Source organism: Laccaria bicolor, genomic scaffold (genome assembly GCF_000143565.1).
Source record: "Laccaria bicolor S238N-H82 LACBIscaffold_1 genomic scaffold, whole genome shotgun sequence".
NCBI classification, from domain to species: domain Eukaryota; kingdom Fungi; phylum Basidiomycota; class Agaricomycetes; order Agaricales; family Hydnangiaceae; genus Laccaria; species Laccaria bicolor.
Window position 1 is genome coordinate 3,484,786 of NW_001889872.1, and position 17,650 is coordinate 3,502,435.

Consider the following 17,650-nt stretch of genomic DNA (forward strand, 5'->3'; position numbering starts at 1 on the left):
AAAAAAAATATAACTTGATGTATGCAAAATGGCATGTTGTGCAACTGGTTTGTATAAAGATTCATGCACCAAATAGCTCTTTCCGAGGTCTGTTCACAAAAACTTCTTCAATCACTGAGAAAACTATTCCAAATGATTCTATTCCTTTCTGGGATCCCCCCAATGTCTTTGTTTTGTTGGCGCGTTGCATCGCCAATGAGCGCGGCGCAGTGCGTAGTTTCAGATGGTGTGTGAATAATGCGCTCCTTCCATATTAGGTTGCCGCTGGCCCATATTTGGTAAGGCGGGCTGCCAGAGTTGTTCTACTTCTAAAAACTAAATGGTGCACACCTCAACTATCTGACCTCCAATTCAGTGGATCTTTCTTTTGTATTATGAGGATTTGTCATGGCTACTAGCAGGACCTTTCATCAATATTGTGCGTTGATTTCTTGACAATATATTTCTTGTTTCTGCAAATCACATATTCCAAGCCATTGCATGTTTCAGTTCACATGGATGGATGATCTGGGCACCAGCTTAAAAATGCTGTAGTGGATTGACTCCTCTATCTTGAATAAATGCTTCGCCAGAGCTGACATTGAATTTTGAATGCCCCGTCGGAGTCAATCAAATGCCCCGCGGGAGTCAACATTTTGAATTCTCAATTCCCTGTCAGTGTCAATCAAATGCTCTGCCACAGTCAATAAAGTGCTCTGCTAACTTGACGTATTCAAGATCATGCCACAGATGACCATATTGTGGAGGTCATGTTTTCAATTTCAAGGTCAAACACCCTGATGGGGCCATTGCCGACAGTGCCTTCAATCTCAACCTCAAACACCCCGACGGCAACATCCTCTGTGGTGCTTTCAATTTTAATGACAAACACCCCAACAGAGACATCCCCCGCGGCACCTTCAATTTCAATGTCAAACACCCTGACGGAGACATCCTCCGCGGCGCTTTCAATCTCAACCTCAAACACCCCGACGGTGACATCCCCCGTGGCACCTTCAATTTCAATGTCAAACACCCCGACGGAGACATCCCCCGCGGCGCCTTCAATCTCAACCTCAAACACCCCGACGGTGACATCCTCCGCGGCGCTTTCAATCTCAACCTCAAACACCCCGACGGTGACATCCCCCATGGCACCTTCAATTTCAATGTCAAACACCCCGACGGAGACATCCCCCGCGGCACCTTCAATTTCAATGTCAAACACCCTGACGGAGACATCCCCCGCGGCACCTTCAATTTCAATGTCAAACACCCTGACGGTGACATCCCCCGCGGCGCCTTCAATCTCAACCTCAAACACCCCGACGGCGACATCCTCCACAGTGCTTTCAATCTCAACCTCAAACACCCCGACGGTGACATCCCCTGTGGCACCTTCAATTTCAATGTCAAACACCCCGACGGAGACATCCCCCACGGCACCTTCAATTTCAATGTCAAACACCCCGACGGTGACATCCCCCGCGGCGCCTTCAATCTCAACCTCAAACACCCCGACGGTGACATCCTCCGCGGTGCTTTCAATCTCAACCTCAAACACCCCGACGGTGACATCCCCCGCGGCACCTTCAATTTCAATGTCAAACACCCCAACGGAAACATCCCCCGTGGCACCTTCAATCTCAATGTCAAACACCCTGACAGAGACATCCCCAACAGAACCATCAATTCCAGTTTGACACCCCAATGGAGCCACAAATGAGTAGACAAGGTGTGAGTAGCTAAATGAAAAGCTTTCATTTCTTAACTACAAGGTGAGTGTTTCCCTGTTGGGACAAAATTCAGTTTTTGGTTGATATGGAGACTATCTTGCAGGAGTTGGATGAGATAAAGATTAAGATACATTATGCTACAGATCTAGATGGATGTAAGTAAGGGGAGAGAGGCCCCAGTTAAATTTTTTTGTAGTTCCATCAGGATGGGCTGAGAGCCCGTCGGGACGTGGTCAGAGCCCGTCGGTTGAAAAAGTGGTTCCGCCGCGGGAGCGTAAACCCTGCCAGGGTCAGAAACCGGCCGCTTCGTTGCCAATGGAACAATGGCAATCAAACCGGCCGCCCCGGCTGACCCGTTCACTACGACTGATTGTCATGTCCGGCTGTTCCGTTGTTATTGGACCCATGTGACTGAACTAACTACCTTAGGTACAGCCAAGTCGTTAAAGTATTGAAGAACTGCCCGCTGCTCGTGAGTTGTAGTTTCCGCCTAGGAAACACCGGATCCGATGCTTCCAGTCTTGAAATGTCTCCCAGCCAGTACACCCTTACTCTCCCTCTTCTCCAGCACTTTTCCCTCGGCCTCACTGGCAGATCATCGGACGAGGCTTTCTTAAAATACCTCGATTTACCAGCCCTCCGTCATGTGGAGATCAAAGTTCAAAAGTCCTATGGGCATGAGGTACCAGGAAACCAAAACTCCGTTTTGATGGACTTCCTCTCTCAGAATGGTATCAAGTTGAAGAAACTTTCCATTGAAATATGGGAAATGTCGCAAAATGAGCTTATATGTTGCTTGAAATCAGTGCCATTCATCACCCATCTCCATCTCAATAATTTCAATTCTGGTTCTGTCGATGAGGAAATCGCCGACCGCCTCACTCCTTCTGGCAGATACCCTGACTATCTCTGCCCTTTGCTTGAAGAATTTGATTGCGGAGGGTCGGAATGTGCAAGCTTTTCTGAAGCACATCTGTTATCCTTCGTTTTTAAGCGGTGTGCGTCCAAAAACGGGGGACTGCTGAAACGAGTCAATGTTATTTTTAACCGAAAGCGTCCAGAGAACATAAAGGAGCTCTTTGCTTCTCTGGAAACCGTACCGGAGTGGTGGGGCTATATCGATTTTGTATTTGAGGGCTTGATTATGAGGCTGCCGATTGCATTTCTCTTGAATCCGGGCTCGGACATGGGCCAACTACAGCTGTGGATGTCAAATACAAGCTGAAGCAATCAAGAGGTATCGGTGATACCTTCTTGTCTCCTCGGAAGGGCCTGGATGGAAGTTCACTCTTGGAGCGCGCCAATCTCTTTTGAAAGATGAGATATTTTACCTTGTACTCAAAACACTTCCGATTTTATGATAATGTACATGGGACAGCGAGAAATCAGGAGTCTTCAGGAGTGAGCAAAAAATCGGAATATTTTTTTATTGTTGACAAATTGGTGATCACCTCGTGACCGCCGCAGTCCCCTAAGAACGTCGATGGCGTTGGTCTCGCCATGTCATTGGCCATCTTCATGTTAACGACGCTATGACACCAGCAGCGACGAAGGAACAACGTTAAGCCATGCCCAACTTCAAATTCTTCTTCATTTTGTCTTTCGTCGCTCTCAGCAATGGTCAGCAAAACATCACTGTCGACGACGGCGATAGCTCCATCGTCTACGCACCGAGGGGCAGCTGGAATACAGTATCGGACCTCATGGATGTTGGTGGCACCCATAAAGTCACCACCAATCCAGTCGCCACGGCTACGTTCACCTTCACAGGTTCGAATTCTTCCTTGTATCCTTTCCCCGATAAGCGTCAGAATCTTGACGTCGTCATTCTTTCTTCTTTTAGGCGATGCTATCTACTACTCATCGGGCATGTGGCCGTTTACAATCAACACCTGGATCTCGTTGGACGGAGGATCGCCAACCTTGGTTGATTTAACCGACCACTCGTCAGAGGAGCTTATAGACGGACCCGAGACTGTCGCGTCCAGCATTGTCTGGAGTCAAACGGGCTTGGATGACACAATACAACACACCCTCGTCATATCTGTTGGTCCTGGGCAGGAGTATGCCATCGTTGACTCATTGATGTACGTCCTCCACGCACCTCGATCGTCCTGCGTTGTTTTATCCTTTTTGCAGATTTACAGCTACAGATGACACCACCACCACGTCCGCGTCGACGAGTACAGCCGCCACCTCCACCTCAAGCAGCAGCAGCGCCGCATCAACACCAACATCCTCCTCTGACATTGACGATACCCCCACCGCTAAAAAAGGCCTGTCCATCGCCCTCGGTCTCGTCCTGACCATCTTTGGCCTCCTCGTCGCGGGCGCGATCGTCTGGTTTTATCGTCGCAGGAGACAGAAACGTGAAGCAGAAACTATGTGGGCTGGCGAGAGAGTCGTCACCGGCGACAATCCGGATTGGCAGGCACCTCCGATTATGGGCATGGCGACGGACAATGGGCCCTTGTTTTTAGGAGGAGGCGGAGGCGGAGCCATGATTGAGACACCGCTGTCAAGATCGAGCTCAAAAAGCAGTGGGAGGACGTTACCTCCATCTGAAAACTTGGCAGGGAGAGGTGCGAGGTCCAAGTCCATACATCGACCTTACGTGTTTGGAACTTCGCCGTCGTCGTCAAGGCCGCCCAGGGTATTTCCCTCCGGCGGGGCGACAGCGGCGGTTGCGTCGAGTGCAACACAACGCCAATCAAAACATAAGCCCAAACCACGGCCCAAAGCAGGACACGAGCCTACGCCCCTCACATCAATACCTGAAGCCTCGTTTTCTGCGACAAGGCCTGGGCCTGTATCTTACTTTTACTCAAACTCCCCACAAGATGGTGCTCGCACCTTATCTCCTGCCTCTTCGCAAGGGGTTTTACCCGCAGTTGCAGCATCATCATCGCCATCGAATACCTCACTCCCAAACCCTTCTTCATCAACGGAACCTTGGACATACCCCCAACCCTTATTGTTTACCCCCGTCTCTTGATCTGCTTATCGCTATGCACCCTCACCTCTGTGACTTTATGATCTATCGCCCCCCCTTCCCTTCAACTCATGATTTGTGTATTCATAGACGACCGGCTACGATCTGGACCACGCATAAATTGGAATGGCTGTTGTATTTGTTTTTTGCCCTCGTCTTCGTACTTTTGAATTGGACTTCACTTTCGAACAGAGATGGCGCGATGGAGACTCTATACATGTAGTAAACGGCCAACCTTATGCGCCCGAACCAAATAATACCAAATGCAACTTTGTTCCAACTTCCAAGTTACACTTTGTACCGATATGAAAACGTTTGGTCAAGTTACCTCCAACGATTGGCAGACTCGGTCCGCAAACGTTGGTGGAGGGAGATATGGTGGGGGACGGTATGTCCTTGGTATGTCCACATAATTCTGTTCCGTGCTTCACGGAGTATCACCTACTTATTCTCACGATTTTTAGAGCTCTTCCATCGCGTCGCGGTGTCTTATTGCAGTTTGTATTTCCAGGCAACGGGGAGGCCTCTTCCTTTTCTTATGTTTGTATAGAATCATCCAAAATGCCCACAGCCCGAAATAGGTAAGCCCTTTTCCCTTTCAGGTCTTGTCCGAATCATCCGAATCCGCCGAATTTCAGGGATCCTGTGTTGGCGGTGTCTCTCCGCAATGCATCAATTATAGTTGGTTTCCCCTCGCCAAGGACGTTCAAGCCGCTATAAAGGTGTGTGTTTGTGTTGACGTTTTACAACCTGTGAAGTACAAAGCTCCTCGTCATGGCTCTCCCAACAGAAATATGGCTCCGCATCTTTCGAACTGCAACCGTGACGAGAGACTCTCCGCCGCTAGAAACGCATTATCTCCCTTTCCGCACCCTTTTTAGCTCGACTCCACATCTTAATCTTACTGAAGAAAATCAAGCATGGACCACCAAGGCATCGTTAACTCTTGTCTGCAAATATTGGCGAGAACTGTCACTCCAGTACATGTACGAGACCGTATACCTAGGAGAGCACTTGATCTTACTGCTCGGCGGTCTCACGAGATCGGAAAAGGCAGCTGTAGGGAAGGGATATGGGCACAACGTACGACGCATCGTTCTCTCATCCTGGAAGATTGAATGGCCGAGTCCAAAGCACCTCACGAATATCATACACCATTGCCCCAATGCCACCATCCTTGTGAAGCGTGACGACGACACCTCCCCACTATTCCTACCCAACCTCAGCCTTTCCCAATTCAGGCGTTTCGATTGGCAATATGCCCGCGGCTTTAATGTCGACCCCCAACTTTCTTATCTCGATCACGGTCTTGACTTTGTCCGAAATACGGTCGCGGCTGCCCACAACCTTCGATATCTGCTAATCGACATCCGCTGCGCCGCATCCCGATCCTCTAAGTACCCTCCAACAAAAATCACGTTACCAAATCTCTCTATTCTCCATGTGCGGGGCCTTAACTCGAACTTGCGCCGAGAGATTGAGGGCTGGTCTTTCCCCAAGCTCACGCACATCATCACAGACTGCAGCCTTCTGTGGTATACCCCTTCAGCCTTGTTCAATTCACAGATTGAGGTCATAGAGTTCCTACGGGACGCAATGTTGGTGGAATTGGTCCCTCTTGGAATTGTCGAGCGATGCCCTAACCTTCGTGAGCTCAACTACTCGCCAGAGTTTATGCGATTCCCGGTCTCTCACATTTTGCACATCGGACTGAAGTGCATCGGTCTTCACGCGGGATCGAATTTAGATCAGCCAGTTGCTGATTTACGGAAACGTTATCAACGGCATTTCGATGACATTATGGAGACGTCCTTGCCAGAACTTCAGGTCATCATACTCTACGGAGACTGGGCCATGATTACTGAAAGTAATTGGTTTCCCCTTGCCGTGAAGAAGGTGATTGGTCGTGGATGTCGGCTGGAGTATCCTGATGGTTCGCAAGTTATTGATTCGTGATCTCTTAACGTGAGTATTTGTATACTCACCCTCACTTCAATTGGATGACAGTGTGCTATAAATTTATAACAGTTTGACGCCATTTTTTCAAGCTTACTACATATGTAGCAAGCCAAGATGAGGAATACGGAGAAAGATAACGCGATTCGCAACTTGTCAAAGTCGGAGCCACTCAAAAAGAAGAAAAAGGCTAGTTCGCAGCTTATCTCAGCCTTGAAGTCAGTGATCAGCCACCCTGAAGTCGACGCTGGCGGTATCATATGGCTTGCCAGTGTAAAACTCCAGTTAATCATGTGATGCGACGCGTCGACAAAACACCGCCAAACGGAAAGCAGAAAACAGTTTCTTGTCGAAGCCTTACAGATGTTTACCTCATGTCTTGCATCAATTATTTTCGGCGTATAGAATCAATAGAATCCAGATCAAATTAGACACTCTTCCAGGTCTTTCGTATTTCAAGACACAAAATTAACTTCATGATTCACTGTAAGTCAATGTAGGAGGACGAAGGGTTATGGGAAAGCACTAGAGAACAGGGTATTGATTCCGAGATTGCTTCAATCTGTCGAGCATTCCGTTCTGTCTCCGCCCTTGTATTTATTTTTACACACCGTCATTGACACTGCCTGCGCAGGCTGTGGAATTTTAAGGAAATGGTACCTCGGAGTCGGAATGAGGTGTATGATACCTTGACTTTTACAAGGCAATTTTCGAAGCAGTAATACTACCTGAGTCTTGGTTTCTGCAACATCAACTGATGATTCTGGAAGCCCAAGCTTTCGCAGCTGTGGATTTTTGAAGAACTGGAATCTATTGCTTCCGTAACGCCGTTGCTACGAATGGGGTTTTTTTGCGTCGGGCTGTGCCGTGCCGCACGCCACGAGGAAAAGTATGTAAACATTCACTTGCCCTGACCAACCTAAAAACGCACATTCCATTGAATTGTCATGTCTGTACCTTTCCCACCAACCACAATCACCGTCTTGTCAAACTTGTCTCTTCCGTGCTAGCATGCCGCTCAGAGTAGTGGTCATACTAGTACCTTTCGCGGCATCTTGCTTTGCTCTACAAGTAATTACACCCAACGCTTTGTCTGGATGGACGAATGGAGGGCCTCAAACGTACGTGTTCTTCCGGCCTGGAGACACCACTGTTGATTTCATGAATTCGATTTGGACAATAGGATCTCCTGGCAGCGCGTTGTCACCGACCCAGCTAACTTTAGTATTGTTCTCACTAACCAGGTGAAGTAAGGCCACGCGGGCACCACGCATCTCGCTTTCATACACGTCGCTGACGTGTTACCATTGTTCAGAACCGCACACTCTTTCCAAATGACCAAGTCCTCCTCCCTGTCGTAGACAGCACTCTTCTGTCTGCGGATATCGAACCACCTGCAAGCGGGTGGCCCACAGCAGGTGCCGGGTATCGCGTCAACCTCGTTTTAAGTCCCAACGACCTTGCTTCCATTTTCGCCCAGTCCGATCAGTTTTCTATCGTCGAGACAACAGCGTCATCTTCCACTTCGACTACCACAACGAGTTCCACTTCGTCAACAACCTCATCCACCACTAGTGCCACCACGACCAGCACAAGCATGTCCACCTCCTCATCCTCATCCTCATCCCCATACCCATCCGCAGACCCCGAAGCGGATTACGACAGGGCTTCTACTCGACGCGTTGTGCGGATCACAATAGGGATAGTATGCACCGTCATTGCACTTGTTATTTTGCCCTTGCTTTGGTGGTACTTTGTCCGAAAAAAACAGGCAAAGGCAAGAGAGAGGCATCAAGCTATTCGGAATTGGACCATCGACGATTCCGACCTTCCCGATGGTACTGGTCCGGGGACAGCGCTCATTGGAACTCATGAGGGCGGCTACGACCCCAGCGAGCACGGATGGTATGATCCATACAAGCCTTACGACCCATATATCGAAGCGAACGGGCCAAATCCTACCAACAAGGACCAATCTGCCACAATGCCGAGAACTTCCTCTCCGCCGAAAAGTGTACCTCTGGCACAAGCCCGCCCCGGAAACAGCACCCAAGTAGGGGGAAGTCAGCCTCGAGCTGGCAATGTTCGGAACGGTGATAACAGAAAATCATGGACGCTGGAGGGTAGGGAATATAGAAGAAGCACCTTGGGCATGTCAGTCTACACCAGCGACTCGGAGGACGTCGATGTTCCCTCAGAGACTGCGAATACTGGTCGATGATCCAGCTTGGATGGATTCGCCGCAAATACTGGGGCTGTGTTCGCGGTTATCTCCTACCACTACGAGACATCGTAGTCGGCATATCGAGTGGACTTACTCCGGGAGGGTGAAGTCGGGGACGTTGGTTTGCGCAACGAAGATCGCTGGCACGAGCACGTGCATGATCAAAGTCGCGTTTGACGCCAAGCACGGCCACACATACAAATCTTTGCATGTCCATATCGTAAATAATACTTTTGGAACGCATAGAAATGTACAGTCCTTCGATTGTGAAGTAGATATACCATATAGAAGGTGAACTTTTTTTGAGACGAAGCAGCCCCCTGCGAATTCGAGAGTGACTGATTCGCGGGATTGTTCTCAATCTGATTTCCCAGAATAGGATCTGCCCCTCTGTGAGAGAACATCCGCCGTGAACTGATAAACCCTCTATGTAGAGCAAGTAATATTAATTATGTAGAATTGTCCAACCCCACCATATCAAAAAGAGTCCCGTACAGGTAGCCCCGCTTTTATCTATGTGTAAGATACATGTGCTTGACAGACAAATGAATTAAGTGTACCATATTTATCCCAATTACTTTATGACCTTCATGTCCATCTCATTTCATTACCTAGAACGAGAATATACAGTTCCATCCATAGCTCTACTCGTGGTCGAAGTACCGACGGACGTCGATAATGAAGATGCTCTTGTGTGTTTGCCAGAAGACAGGTAGGAAGAAACCGCGGTAGATCCTCCTACCGTTGCTTCTTTTCATTCTGGACCCCACCATTGTACCACCCGCTACTCTGGGCGTTAGGATTCTGATAAGCACCACGCAGATCAGAACGCTGATGTCCAACATTAATGTCGGTACGCTGGGGAGCTCCGTTCCCTATCGCGTCAGGACGCGAATACCCCAAAGCAGAATTGGACCTCAGCTCGCTCCCCATCTCTGACCCCGTTTGCGGCGTATAATACGCTAAATCTGTGTTGAGAGATGCTGGGGAGTTGGAGTTGGCCAGCGGCACTTGACCCTCGCGATGCTGAGGAGTGGATTTCTCGGTGATGGTGGAGAGGGTGTTAGCCCCATGCTGATACCTATTCGGGGCTCGCATGTTCGAAGGGTCGTTCATATCCCCTTGCTGCGGATAGTTGGGATCGTATGACTGGTGACCTACCACAGCAGGTAACGGCATGCCCACGAATCCGTAGCGAGGATTTTGCCAGGCAGTCTGACTGGATTGTGGTCCTGGATAGCGTTGGTTTGAAGGTGTGTACTGGCCTGGCGTGATTGGAGATGACGAGCTTCCCGTCATCTGAGGTGTAGAGGGAATCGTGGATGAAGGAGGGCCTTGTACCGTCCAGGCTTCGGAAGGTGGCCGTTTTCTTGGCTTGCAGCAGAACCAAAACGCTGCAGCGATGAAAAGAAGACCGAGGACACCCAGAACGGTTCCCAGGGCGATTGGCAGGACATGCTTTTTGGTGGACGTGGAGGTTTGAGATGGGACTTGGGAAGCAAGAATGCGACCTGTGGTAGTAGGCACGGGAGTAGGCGATAATGATGAAACGGAAGAGGAGCCGAGATCAGCTGGGTCAAGAACGGTGTAGCTGCATTCACAATCTATGAATTAATTGAAAGCGTATGACAAAAAACGAGGATGGCCATACATCAAGCCGTCTACAATGGCAAATGGCTGACCAGCACCAACTGAGATAACAAGTCTATGTGGCCCATTCGCCAACCCAGTAGCGTTCCACACAACATGAGATTCTACAGTCTCCGGGCCTTGCACAGCACTGGTCGAACTGCTGTGATCCACCAAGTCGATGAGGAGTATGGGCCCGGAATCGAGTGAAACTGCTGTGTTGACTAGATAAGGCCAGAGCGGTGATAAAAAGTATATAGCTACACCTGAGTGCAGATAGAAGATGAGCAAATTGTAATGTTATGAAATCCAAGAAGAGGTCGAACACACCAGTAAAATTGAACGACGCAGTCGCATTCGAATTTTGCGTAAGGATGTGAGAGCCCCCATAATCCAATGCACTCGCAGCGGATCGATTCCAGGCGCCTGTGGGTGCATAGACGATTGAGGGATCCTGATCGTCAATGGTGACGTTGTGCCGCCCATCGACGAGTCGAAGAACAACGACGAAGAGGGCGACAAGGAGCAGGTACATCGTCAAGTTTGGAGAGGCTTCGACCTGGCGTCTATCATGCCGACACCCTCAGTGGGCCCAGAGTCCGACGTATCAACTCGTGTTCGAAGCATTCAGGAACATGGCTGAACGTCACCGCATCGGCGTGGATTGGGACATAATAATATTCGGCAATTGCCGGGCTAAATCTCTGGCTCGAGTTTCATTCAATCTGTGTTCTTCCAACCCAGCTCAGTGGAATTTCGAAGGTAATACTCTTTAAGGATTAAAATTTGACCGCTCACCAAGGCTTCATATTATCTGACTAGGAGTGGGACGCTTGTCTAAACCGTCTGGCAGCATTGTCATGCCTCAATATCTCTGTGGTCGACGATCGTAAGTAACAGTGACCGATAAGCACAAGGATATTTTTTTTCATGTCTTTTCTCATTATAGATTGAGTGAGCGGGATCAATGACGGCCTGGAGGATGGTAATGTATAATCGCCAGTACTGTGGGGTACCGTTTGACATTTATTTCCAAGAAGCCTACGGCTCACCCGAGACTCAGATGAATTACCTGCTTCAGAGGCCTGACACACCAAAAAGCCTTCGTGTGATAACTTGTTTCTGTTCTTCCGCGATCGAACATACCCTTGCATAAGGGGTGCACAAACAACGTTGGATGAAGGGACAGGTGGTAGTGTTGAAGTTTTTCTTGAAGAAGACAACTGTTTGAGCTAAAGGTAGGGCTTGAGGAAAAGGTGCGGTTGTGCAGCGTAGCATATGGATGTAAATGGGGCTATAAATAACTTGAGGACGGGATTAAATATAGAACCGCAGTGGGGCTCTACCAAAAAAAACTCACTGCGGCTCATACATAGCGTTATTATTGGCACATACTATGCATGCAGAGATTACTTGAGCGTATTCCTTCCTCAAGCGTCTCCCCTTCTAAAAAACATGCTTCATCATGTTTGTTGTTCCTTTTTGAAGAACGCACCCGCCTCACTTCCAAAATGTCCGTCTTAAATTTATTTTACCTTCATCTGGCTCGATTGGGACGGAGAATAGGTCCGACGCCTTGTAAGTTGTAACACATCCACATAAAATCTTGGCGCACCAGTGTGCCGAGAGAATTTCTTTTCCCTAGCCAATTTTTGCAGTCGGCATTCGCGAGGCGATCTGATTTTACCGTTATTACTCCGCGACATCGGAGTTACATTTTCGCGTGCATTTATCTCTTTTCCATCTTCCTCCAATCTTTCCAACAAGTTCCGTGGCGGGAGAGGTCAGAGGCTTCTAAGTTCTCCCCTTGATATTGTTCTTTTATTTTCAAGGCTTTGGAAAATGGTTGCCCTCGTCTTTTGGACCCACTTTTAAAAATGACTTTCCTTTGCTAAAAAAAAAAGGAATCTTCGAGCCCGGAATTGTACGTTTTCTCTGGAGTCTGGACAAAGCACCTCAACGTGTGAATCATTGCGGAAGAACTGTGTCGGCGATAGGCGCCGCATTGTTCCAGCAGTGGCTGTGCTCAACCCTTCCAAATACGACCAACATTTTCGGTTCTGCCTTGAGGCTGCCGGGAGGAACAATGAATGACCTGCACAATACTGGCAACCCATCGAGTGCTATAAAGGAGCTGGTGAGTTGCGACTACTAGATTGTCCACGACGTCTTACGATCCTTTCCTCATCTTCAGTTACTTAGCTTGACGCTGCCCCCAGTCGCTGTGCGATATACTCTTCTTTTTTCACCCACGTCAACCTTCGACCGATCGTACAATACGCAAGATGAAGAGAACAGGCACACTCTTACCCCTTCTTTTCGCCGCCTCCACTTATGCTCATGGCATCCTTCACGCAATGACCATCAACGGCCAAAACTACCCGGGCAACGGTCTGTCAGGCAACGGTGGTACAACCATCGATAGCATTATTCGCCAAGTCTCTGCCCAAGATCCGGTTAAGGGTGCCAGCAACACGGCGCTCAGCTGTGGGACAGGCTCCCAGCCTGCTACATTGATCGCCACTGCGAATCCTGGTGATACGCTCGGTTTCAACTGGAAAGGCGCAGGTGGTGGTAACGTACGCATCCTTCAGCTTCTATCTTTCGACGACTAACCTTTTGATAGTGGCCTCACAATACCGGCCCAATGCTTACATACCTAGCCTCGTGCGGCTCAACAACAAGTGACAAGTGTGATGGGCAGTCTGCCAAATGGTTCAAGATTGACCAAGTTGGTCAGGTGTCCCCAGGCTCAACGACTTGGGCCCAAGCGGCCGTCAGTTCGTACCTTTTCTTTACCCTCACAGCAAGGAACTACATTGATTTCTCCTTCAGTGACGGGCTCTCTCGCTATGGTAAAACTCCCATCCAACCTCGCACCAGGGAACTACCTCGTCAGACACGAAATCATCTCTCTCCAGCTCGCGGTCTCCATGGGAGGCGCAGAGTTCTATCCTGCCTGTTCGCAGATCAAAGTCGGCGGATCGGGTACAGGAGTGCCCTCTGCATCCGAGTTGGTCAGCCTCCCGGGAGCGTATAGCGATTCAGACCCTGGTATCTACGATCCCAATGTGTACAACGCTGGTTCGTCATACACATTCCCCGGCCCACCAGTCGCTGCATTCGTTGGCAGCGGTGGTGGCTCGACTTCTGGAAATGGTACCACTACTTCTGGAAATGGCACAACAACCTCCACGACGACTGGCTCGGCACCCACTAAGCCGACCGCTACTAAGAGCAAGTCTTGCAAGCTGAGGCAAACGAAGTCTGCCTCTTCGTCGGCCTTGTCTGCGACGGGTGCGGCGAATGCCACTGATTTGTACCCCAGACACTTCAGCAGGATTATGCGCAAGGTTGTAGCGCGCCGCAGCATATAAATTTCGTTCTTATCTGGATATGTATATCTATACTGACGCATCTGTATTATCTGCCACTTAATTTATCTGCACATGTACACAGCTATTATAGAACGAAGAGAAATAGAGAGAATTCGATCCTTTGTCATGAATATGAACCCTCAGCCTTGATTTACAGTAACGTTACCTTGAGGCTTGAGGTCATCTAATAAAGTTAACACAACTTGACGCGCAAGCAGAGTTAAGCTCATGCCAATCGCCATCAAGTGGCGAAGGCGCCTGTTAGTAGCTTGTTGTTGTTTGTTTCGGAAGCCATCGGGACCCGCAAAGCTTTGCTTCAAGTTCATCTTGGCTTCATCGTCGTTGTTGTCAGCCAACCCGCCATGTAGAACCCGCTGGCGACTTCGCAACATGCTTGACAGTGACGAAGCCCCAAACGACTCAAGATTTACATTGGCAATTCGGGACTGGCATCGGCGGATCGGAGGCTAAGTGAACGTGCCTTGTGGGATCAGGGGTCTAATCTAATTTAACGGTTAGCCGCCAACTTGTGAGATATAAGAGGGGCTCGGGGACAGAGCAACACCGACTTGAGTGCGCCCAACATGCTTCCCCACCTGTTCACCCTCTTGGCCCTCCTTGGTTTCCATGTCGCGCTCGCGTTCCACAACGTGTCAATTGATGACAGCGACCCCTCAGTTGTCTACTCGGGGAGCTGGAATGTCGTACTCCCTGGCTATGGGATGGCCGAGAATGGCACCTACAAAATGGCCAAGAATGATTCTCAAGCGTACGCGACGGTGAAGTTTCATGGTGAGGTCTCCTTTGTTTTTGCATAGTGCTCAGCGCCACTTATTATGCATTTTGTAGGTGTGGCTGTCTACTACCTGTCACAGAAGTGGCCGTTCCCCGTTACGACAGATATCACTCTGGATGATGGACCAGCGCTGTTACTCGACCTGCAAGAGTATCGGGAAATGGGCACGATTCCAGAAGAAGAATATGGGCAGGCAGTTGTTATCGCCAGCGCGACTGGCCTTAAGAACCGAGAGCACACCGTCCGATTATCTGTTGGAATTGGGGAGCATTCCGCCGTTGTGGACACGTTAGTGTGCGTCTCTTGCTTTTCATGAGTCTCCTCGTAACTATCTTTACGCTGACCTATTTGCAATCAGTTACACCGCTCTCAACCCTTCGGATTCTTATTCGGCACCATCGTACCCTCCCACTTCATTCTCCCAGCACGCTATTACGATCACAGCGACCACTACTGCGACGCAACCGGCCGTGGTGCATCCTTCACCCACAACCGGTGTCTCCGATTCGAAATCTACCAAGACATTGAGGCTGTCAATCGGATTTGGAGTTGCCGCCGCGGTGCTTGCGTTTTTGACCGTCTTCATTGTGTGGCGATACCTCCGCCCGTTGCCCACCCCGCATACGCAAGATAAACTTGAAAACGATAACGCTTAATACCCAGCGACGACTCCCTCCACCTGCTTTTGAAGATCTTCATGATAATGATGTACGCAAAGAAACGCCCTCTCATCTTTACTTACTTACCCACATACGTTTTGTATGAGTACCTTAGATTCCAACAATCAGCTCCCTTTTTGCATAATGAAAGTCTTATCGATGATTTGCTCTTTCTTCGGAAAGTTGGTGGTTCCTGAGATCAATCCTCAGCGCTAATTAGAAGCTACCAAAAAGGGTAGAACAGCCTAGGCCTCGTGAGTGCCGCCCTCAAGACTCTATAGCTTCACGTGTTGCGTCTTGGCGTACACAGCAGGGTACAACTGTCAACATTTCCTGATCTCATAAAGAAAGATTCTTCAAGAAAAGGTGTGCATTGCATTGCTTTTCGTACCTTTGTTATACCTCAGCACAGAAAAACTACTGCCTCGGCGCCTCTATGACATATGTATATCAAAAAGGTGCCTCGTCTCCCAGAAAAGTCAACAGCGGGCTGACTGGTGGGAACTAAGCGGGAAAAGTGCCATCTATGATGTTGGTGCCATGTCAGGGTGTGACAGCAAGAGGGCTCACAAAACCTTGTATATGATGGGCGATGAGACTTTGCCGAGCTCTCGCTCCTGGGTGCCACCTCAACCATGCATCGAAGTGCCGGGATTCTGCTCTTCCTCCTTGTCCTCTGTTCTCAGCTGGTTCGAGGCATGCAGAACATAAGCATTGACGACCAGAACGCCCAGATCACCTATGTGCCCCTTGCGAATTGGACATTAACCGCGCCGGGCGCCTTTGACGCTGGAGGCGCACACATGCTCACAGAAGATTCGAATGCCTACGCGACGTTTACATTCACAGGTATGCTTTCCGTTACAGAGGTCCTGGCGACCTATTCATTAAATATCCAGGAGTCGCCATCTATTACATGTCATCGCTGTGGCCATATGTTGTCAATACGGCCATTTCGTTAGATGGAGGTGCTCCAGTCCTCTTCGATTTGCAAGACCATACCCAACCAAATGTCGGAAGTGGTCCGCCGACTGCAAAGTCGCGCATCGTCGCGAAAGCTGATGGTCTGGAAAATAAGCAACACACGGTTCGGGTATCTGTTGGAGCTGGTCAGCACTACGCTATTCTGGACATGTTGATGTGCGAATATCTCTATATCTATTTTTGCCTCTTCTCCTCTCATGGGTCCGGAACAGATACACGTCGTTAAACGCGGGAGACCCGTCACCAGCAACTTCACCGTCTCCCTCTTTCGTTCCTGTCGAGTCGAGTGCTTCTTCAACTTCTTCCAGTTCACCGTCAACTCCTTCGACGCCGTCTTCGGGTTCCTCGTCTATACCTCCCTCCTCGCCGTCTTCAAGTACGAAGGCACACCGTTTGGCCATAGGCCTTGGTATCGTTTGCACTCTCTTCGCACTTGGTTTAATGTTCCTAGCCTGGTACTGGCGCAGGTGGTACCTGCGCAATCAATCAATCCGCGGTGGTCCGGGTGAAGTCAACACCGATGGTCCCATCTATAATGGACCTGATATTCGCGAATACCCAGACGATGCCCCTCTTGGTCCGCAAAACGACAACCCTCATGGTTTACCCGTGACAGAACCAGCGGCCGCCTTTGGCCTTGGGCGACGAGATTATACAGGTTCATCTAGACGTTCAAATCTATTCCATGGGCCAGGTCGTGATCTCCAGGCCAGTCATCACGATCTCGTGCCTAGCCAATACCCGTATCATGTTGATGGCAGGGGGTTGGAGGATCTTCCCCCTCCTGCCTTTGCTAACAGTCCACCACGTGCATCCTCTGGAACTAATACGGTTACATCAGATATGCCCCATCCTTCCCTCGCCTACACGAGTTCCCCCCAAACTATATTCATGACTGACGGGATGAGCACAAATGGAACGGGGGCGCGCAACTCATATGGACTGCCGTTCCCTCAATCGTTGGCGTACGCTCCTGTAACTTAGTATCGGTCTTGACCTTTTTTTCGGGCTTACATTACCATACGTAAAATTTACGATATTAATGTCGACAATGTCCACCTGCAACAAAAATCGTCAAGTGCCGTTCAGAATTCTTGTTATCTAACGAAAGTCGAAATTTATCTGCAAAACGTGAGACCAGGCCTTCACATACCCAAAGAGATACAAAGGATAGCCAAACATGATTGTTTTCCTTCCACCATGACGTCTTCTGCTTAGTGCTTATCGAATGAAGGTTCAAAGGTTCCGTAGACCTGACAGGGGATTATATTCTCTAATCTTTCAAAGTTTGTACTTGCCCTGTTTTGTAAACGTTGAC

The 17,650-nt window shown here is 49.3% G+C and overlaps 7 protein-coding genes across 7 annotated transcripts; 5 read left to right on the plus strand and 2 right to left on the minus strand.

Annotated features, from left to right (window-relative positions):
- Positions 1–747: 747 nt before the first annotated feature.
- Positions 748–1,605, minus strand: LACBIDRAFT_242697 (uncharacterized protein; the record flags this gene model as incomplete). The annotated part of the gene is made up of 1 exon (XM_001874363.1): positions 748–1,605. The coding sequence occupies one exon, from the start codon at positions 1,603–1,605 to the stop codon at positions 748–750; it is 858 nt and encodes a 285-aa protein (XP_001874398.1).
- Positions 1,606–3,283: 1,678 nt separating this feature from the next.
- Positions 3,284–9,164, plus strand: LACBIDRAFT_291943 (uncharacterized protein; the record flags this gene model as incomplete). The annotated part of the gene is made up of 13 exons (XM_001873711.1): positions 3,284–3,485; positions 3,559–3,802; positions 3,855–4,297; positions 4,996–5,106; positions 5,258–5,288; positions 5,390–5,429; positions 5,473–6,603; positions 6,772–6,936; positions 7,107–7,149; positions 7,298–7,340; positions 7,674–7,784; positions 7,847–7,912; positions 7,979–9,164. 13 exons carry the CDS (start codon positions 3,284–3,286, stop codon positions 8,022–8,024), a joined length of 2,676 nt encoding a protein of 891 aa, XP_001873746.1. The 3' UTR covers positions 8,025–9,164.
- Positions 9,165–9,625: 461 nt separating this feature from the next.
- Positions 9,626–11,051, minus strand: LACBIDRAFT_321448 (uncharacterized protein; the record flags this gene model as incomplete). The annotated part of the gene is made up of 3 exons (XM_001874364.1): positions 9,626–10,491; positions 10,570–10,782; positions 10,847–11,051. 3 exons carry the CDS (start codon positions 11,049–11,051, stop codon positions 9,626–9,628), a joined length of 1,284 nt encoding a protein of 427 aa, XP_001874399.1.
- Positions 11,052–11,336: 285 nt separating this feature from the next.
- On the plus strand, positions 11,337–11,871 carry LACBIDRAFT_302030 (uncharacterized protein). The gene has a single exon (XM_001873712.1). It carries the CDS (start codon positions 11,484–11,486, stop codon positions 11,670–11,672), a length of 189 nt encoding a protein of 62 aa, XP_001873747.1. The 5' UTR covers positions 11,337–11,483; the 3' UTR covers positions 11,673–11,871.
- Positions 11,872–12,801: 930 nt separating this feature from the next.
- On the plus strand, positions 12,802–14,015 carry LACBIDRAFT_186824 (glycoside hydrolase family 61 protein; the record flags this gene model as incomplete). Its single annotated transcript, XM_001873713.1, has 3 exons — positions 12,802–13,095; positions 13,143–13,296; positions 13,352–14,015. The coding sequence occupies 3 exons, from the start codon at positions 12,802–12,804 to the stop codon at positions 13,891–13,893; spliced, it is 990 nt and encodes a 329-aa protein (XP_001873748.1). The 3' UTR covers positions 13,894–14,015.
- Positions 14,016–14,477: 462 nt separating this feature from the next.
- LACBIDRAFT_321450 (uncharacterized protein) lies at positions 14,478–15,345 on the plus strand (the record flags this gene model as incomplete). Its single annotated transcript, XM_001873714.1, has 3 exons — positions 14,478–14,685; positions 14,743–14,983; positions 15,048–15,345. The coding sequence occupies 3 exons, from the start codon at positions 14,478–14,480 to the stop codon at positions 15,343–15,345; spliced, it is 747 nt and encodes a 248-aa protein (XP_001873749.1).
- A 638-nt stretch (positions 15,346–15,983) lies between these two features.
- LACBIDRAFT_321451 (uncharacterized protein) lies at positions 15,984–17,316 on the plus strand (the record flags this gene model as incomplete). Its single annotated transcript, XM_001873715.1, has 3 exons — positions 15,984–16,197; positions 16,218–16,488; positions 16,545–17,316. The coding sequence occupies 3 exons, from the start codon at positions 15,984–15,986 to the stop codon at positions 17,314–17,316; spliced, it is 1,257 nt and encodes a 418-aa protein (XP_001873750.1).
- Between the last annotated feature and the right edge of the window lie 334 nt (positions 17,317–17,650).

What these genes read in the sequence shown, in the direction of transcription:
- LACBIDRAFT_302030 (XM_001873712.1), top strand. Translation starts at nt 11,484, where the DNA reads ATGACGGCCTGGAGGATGGTAATGTATAATCGCCAGTACTGTGGGGTA.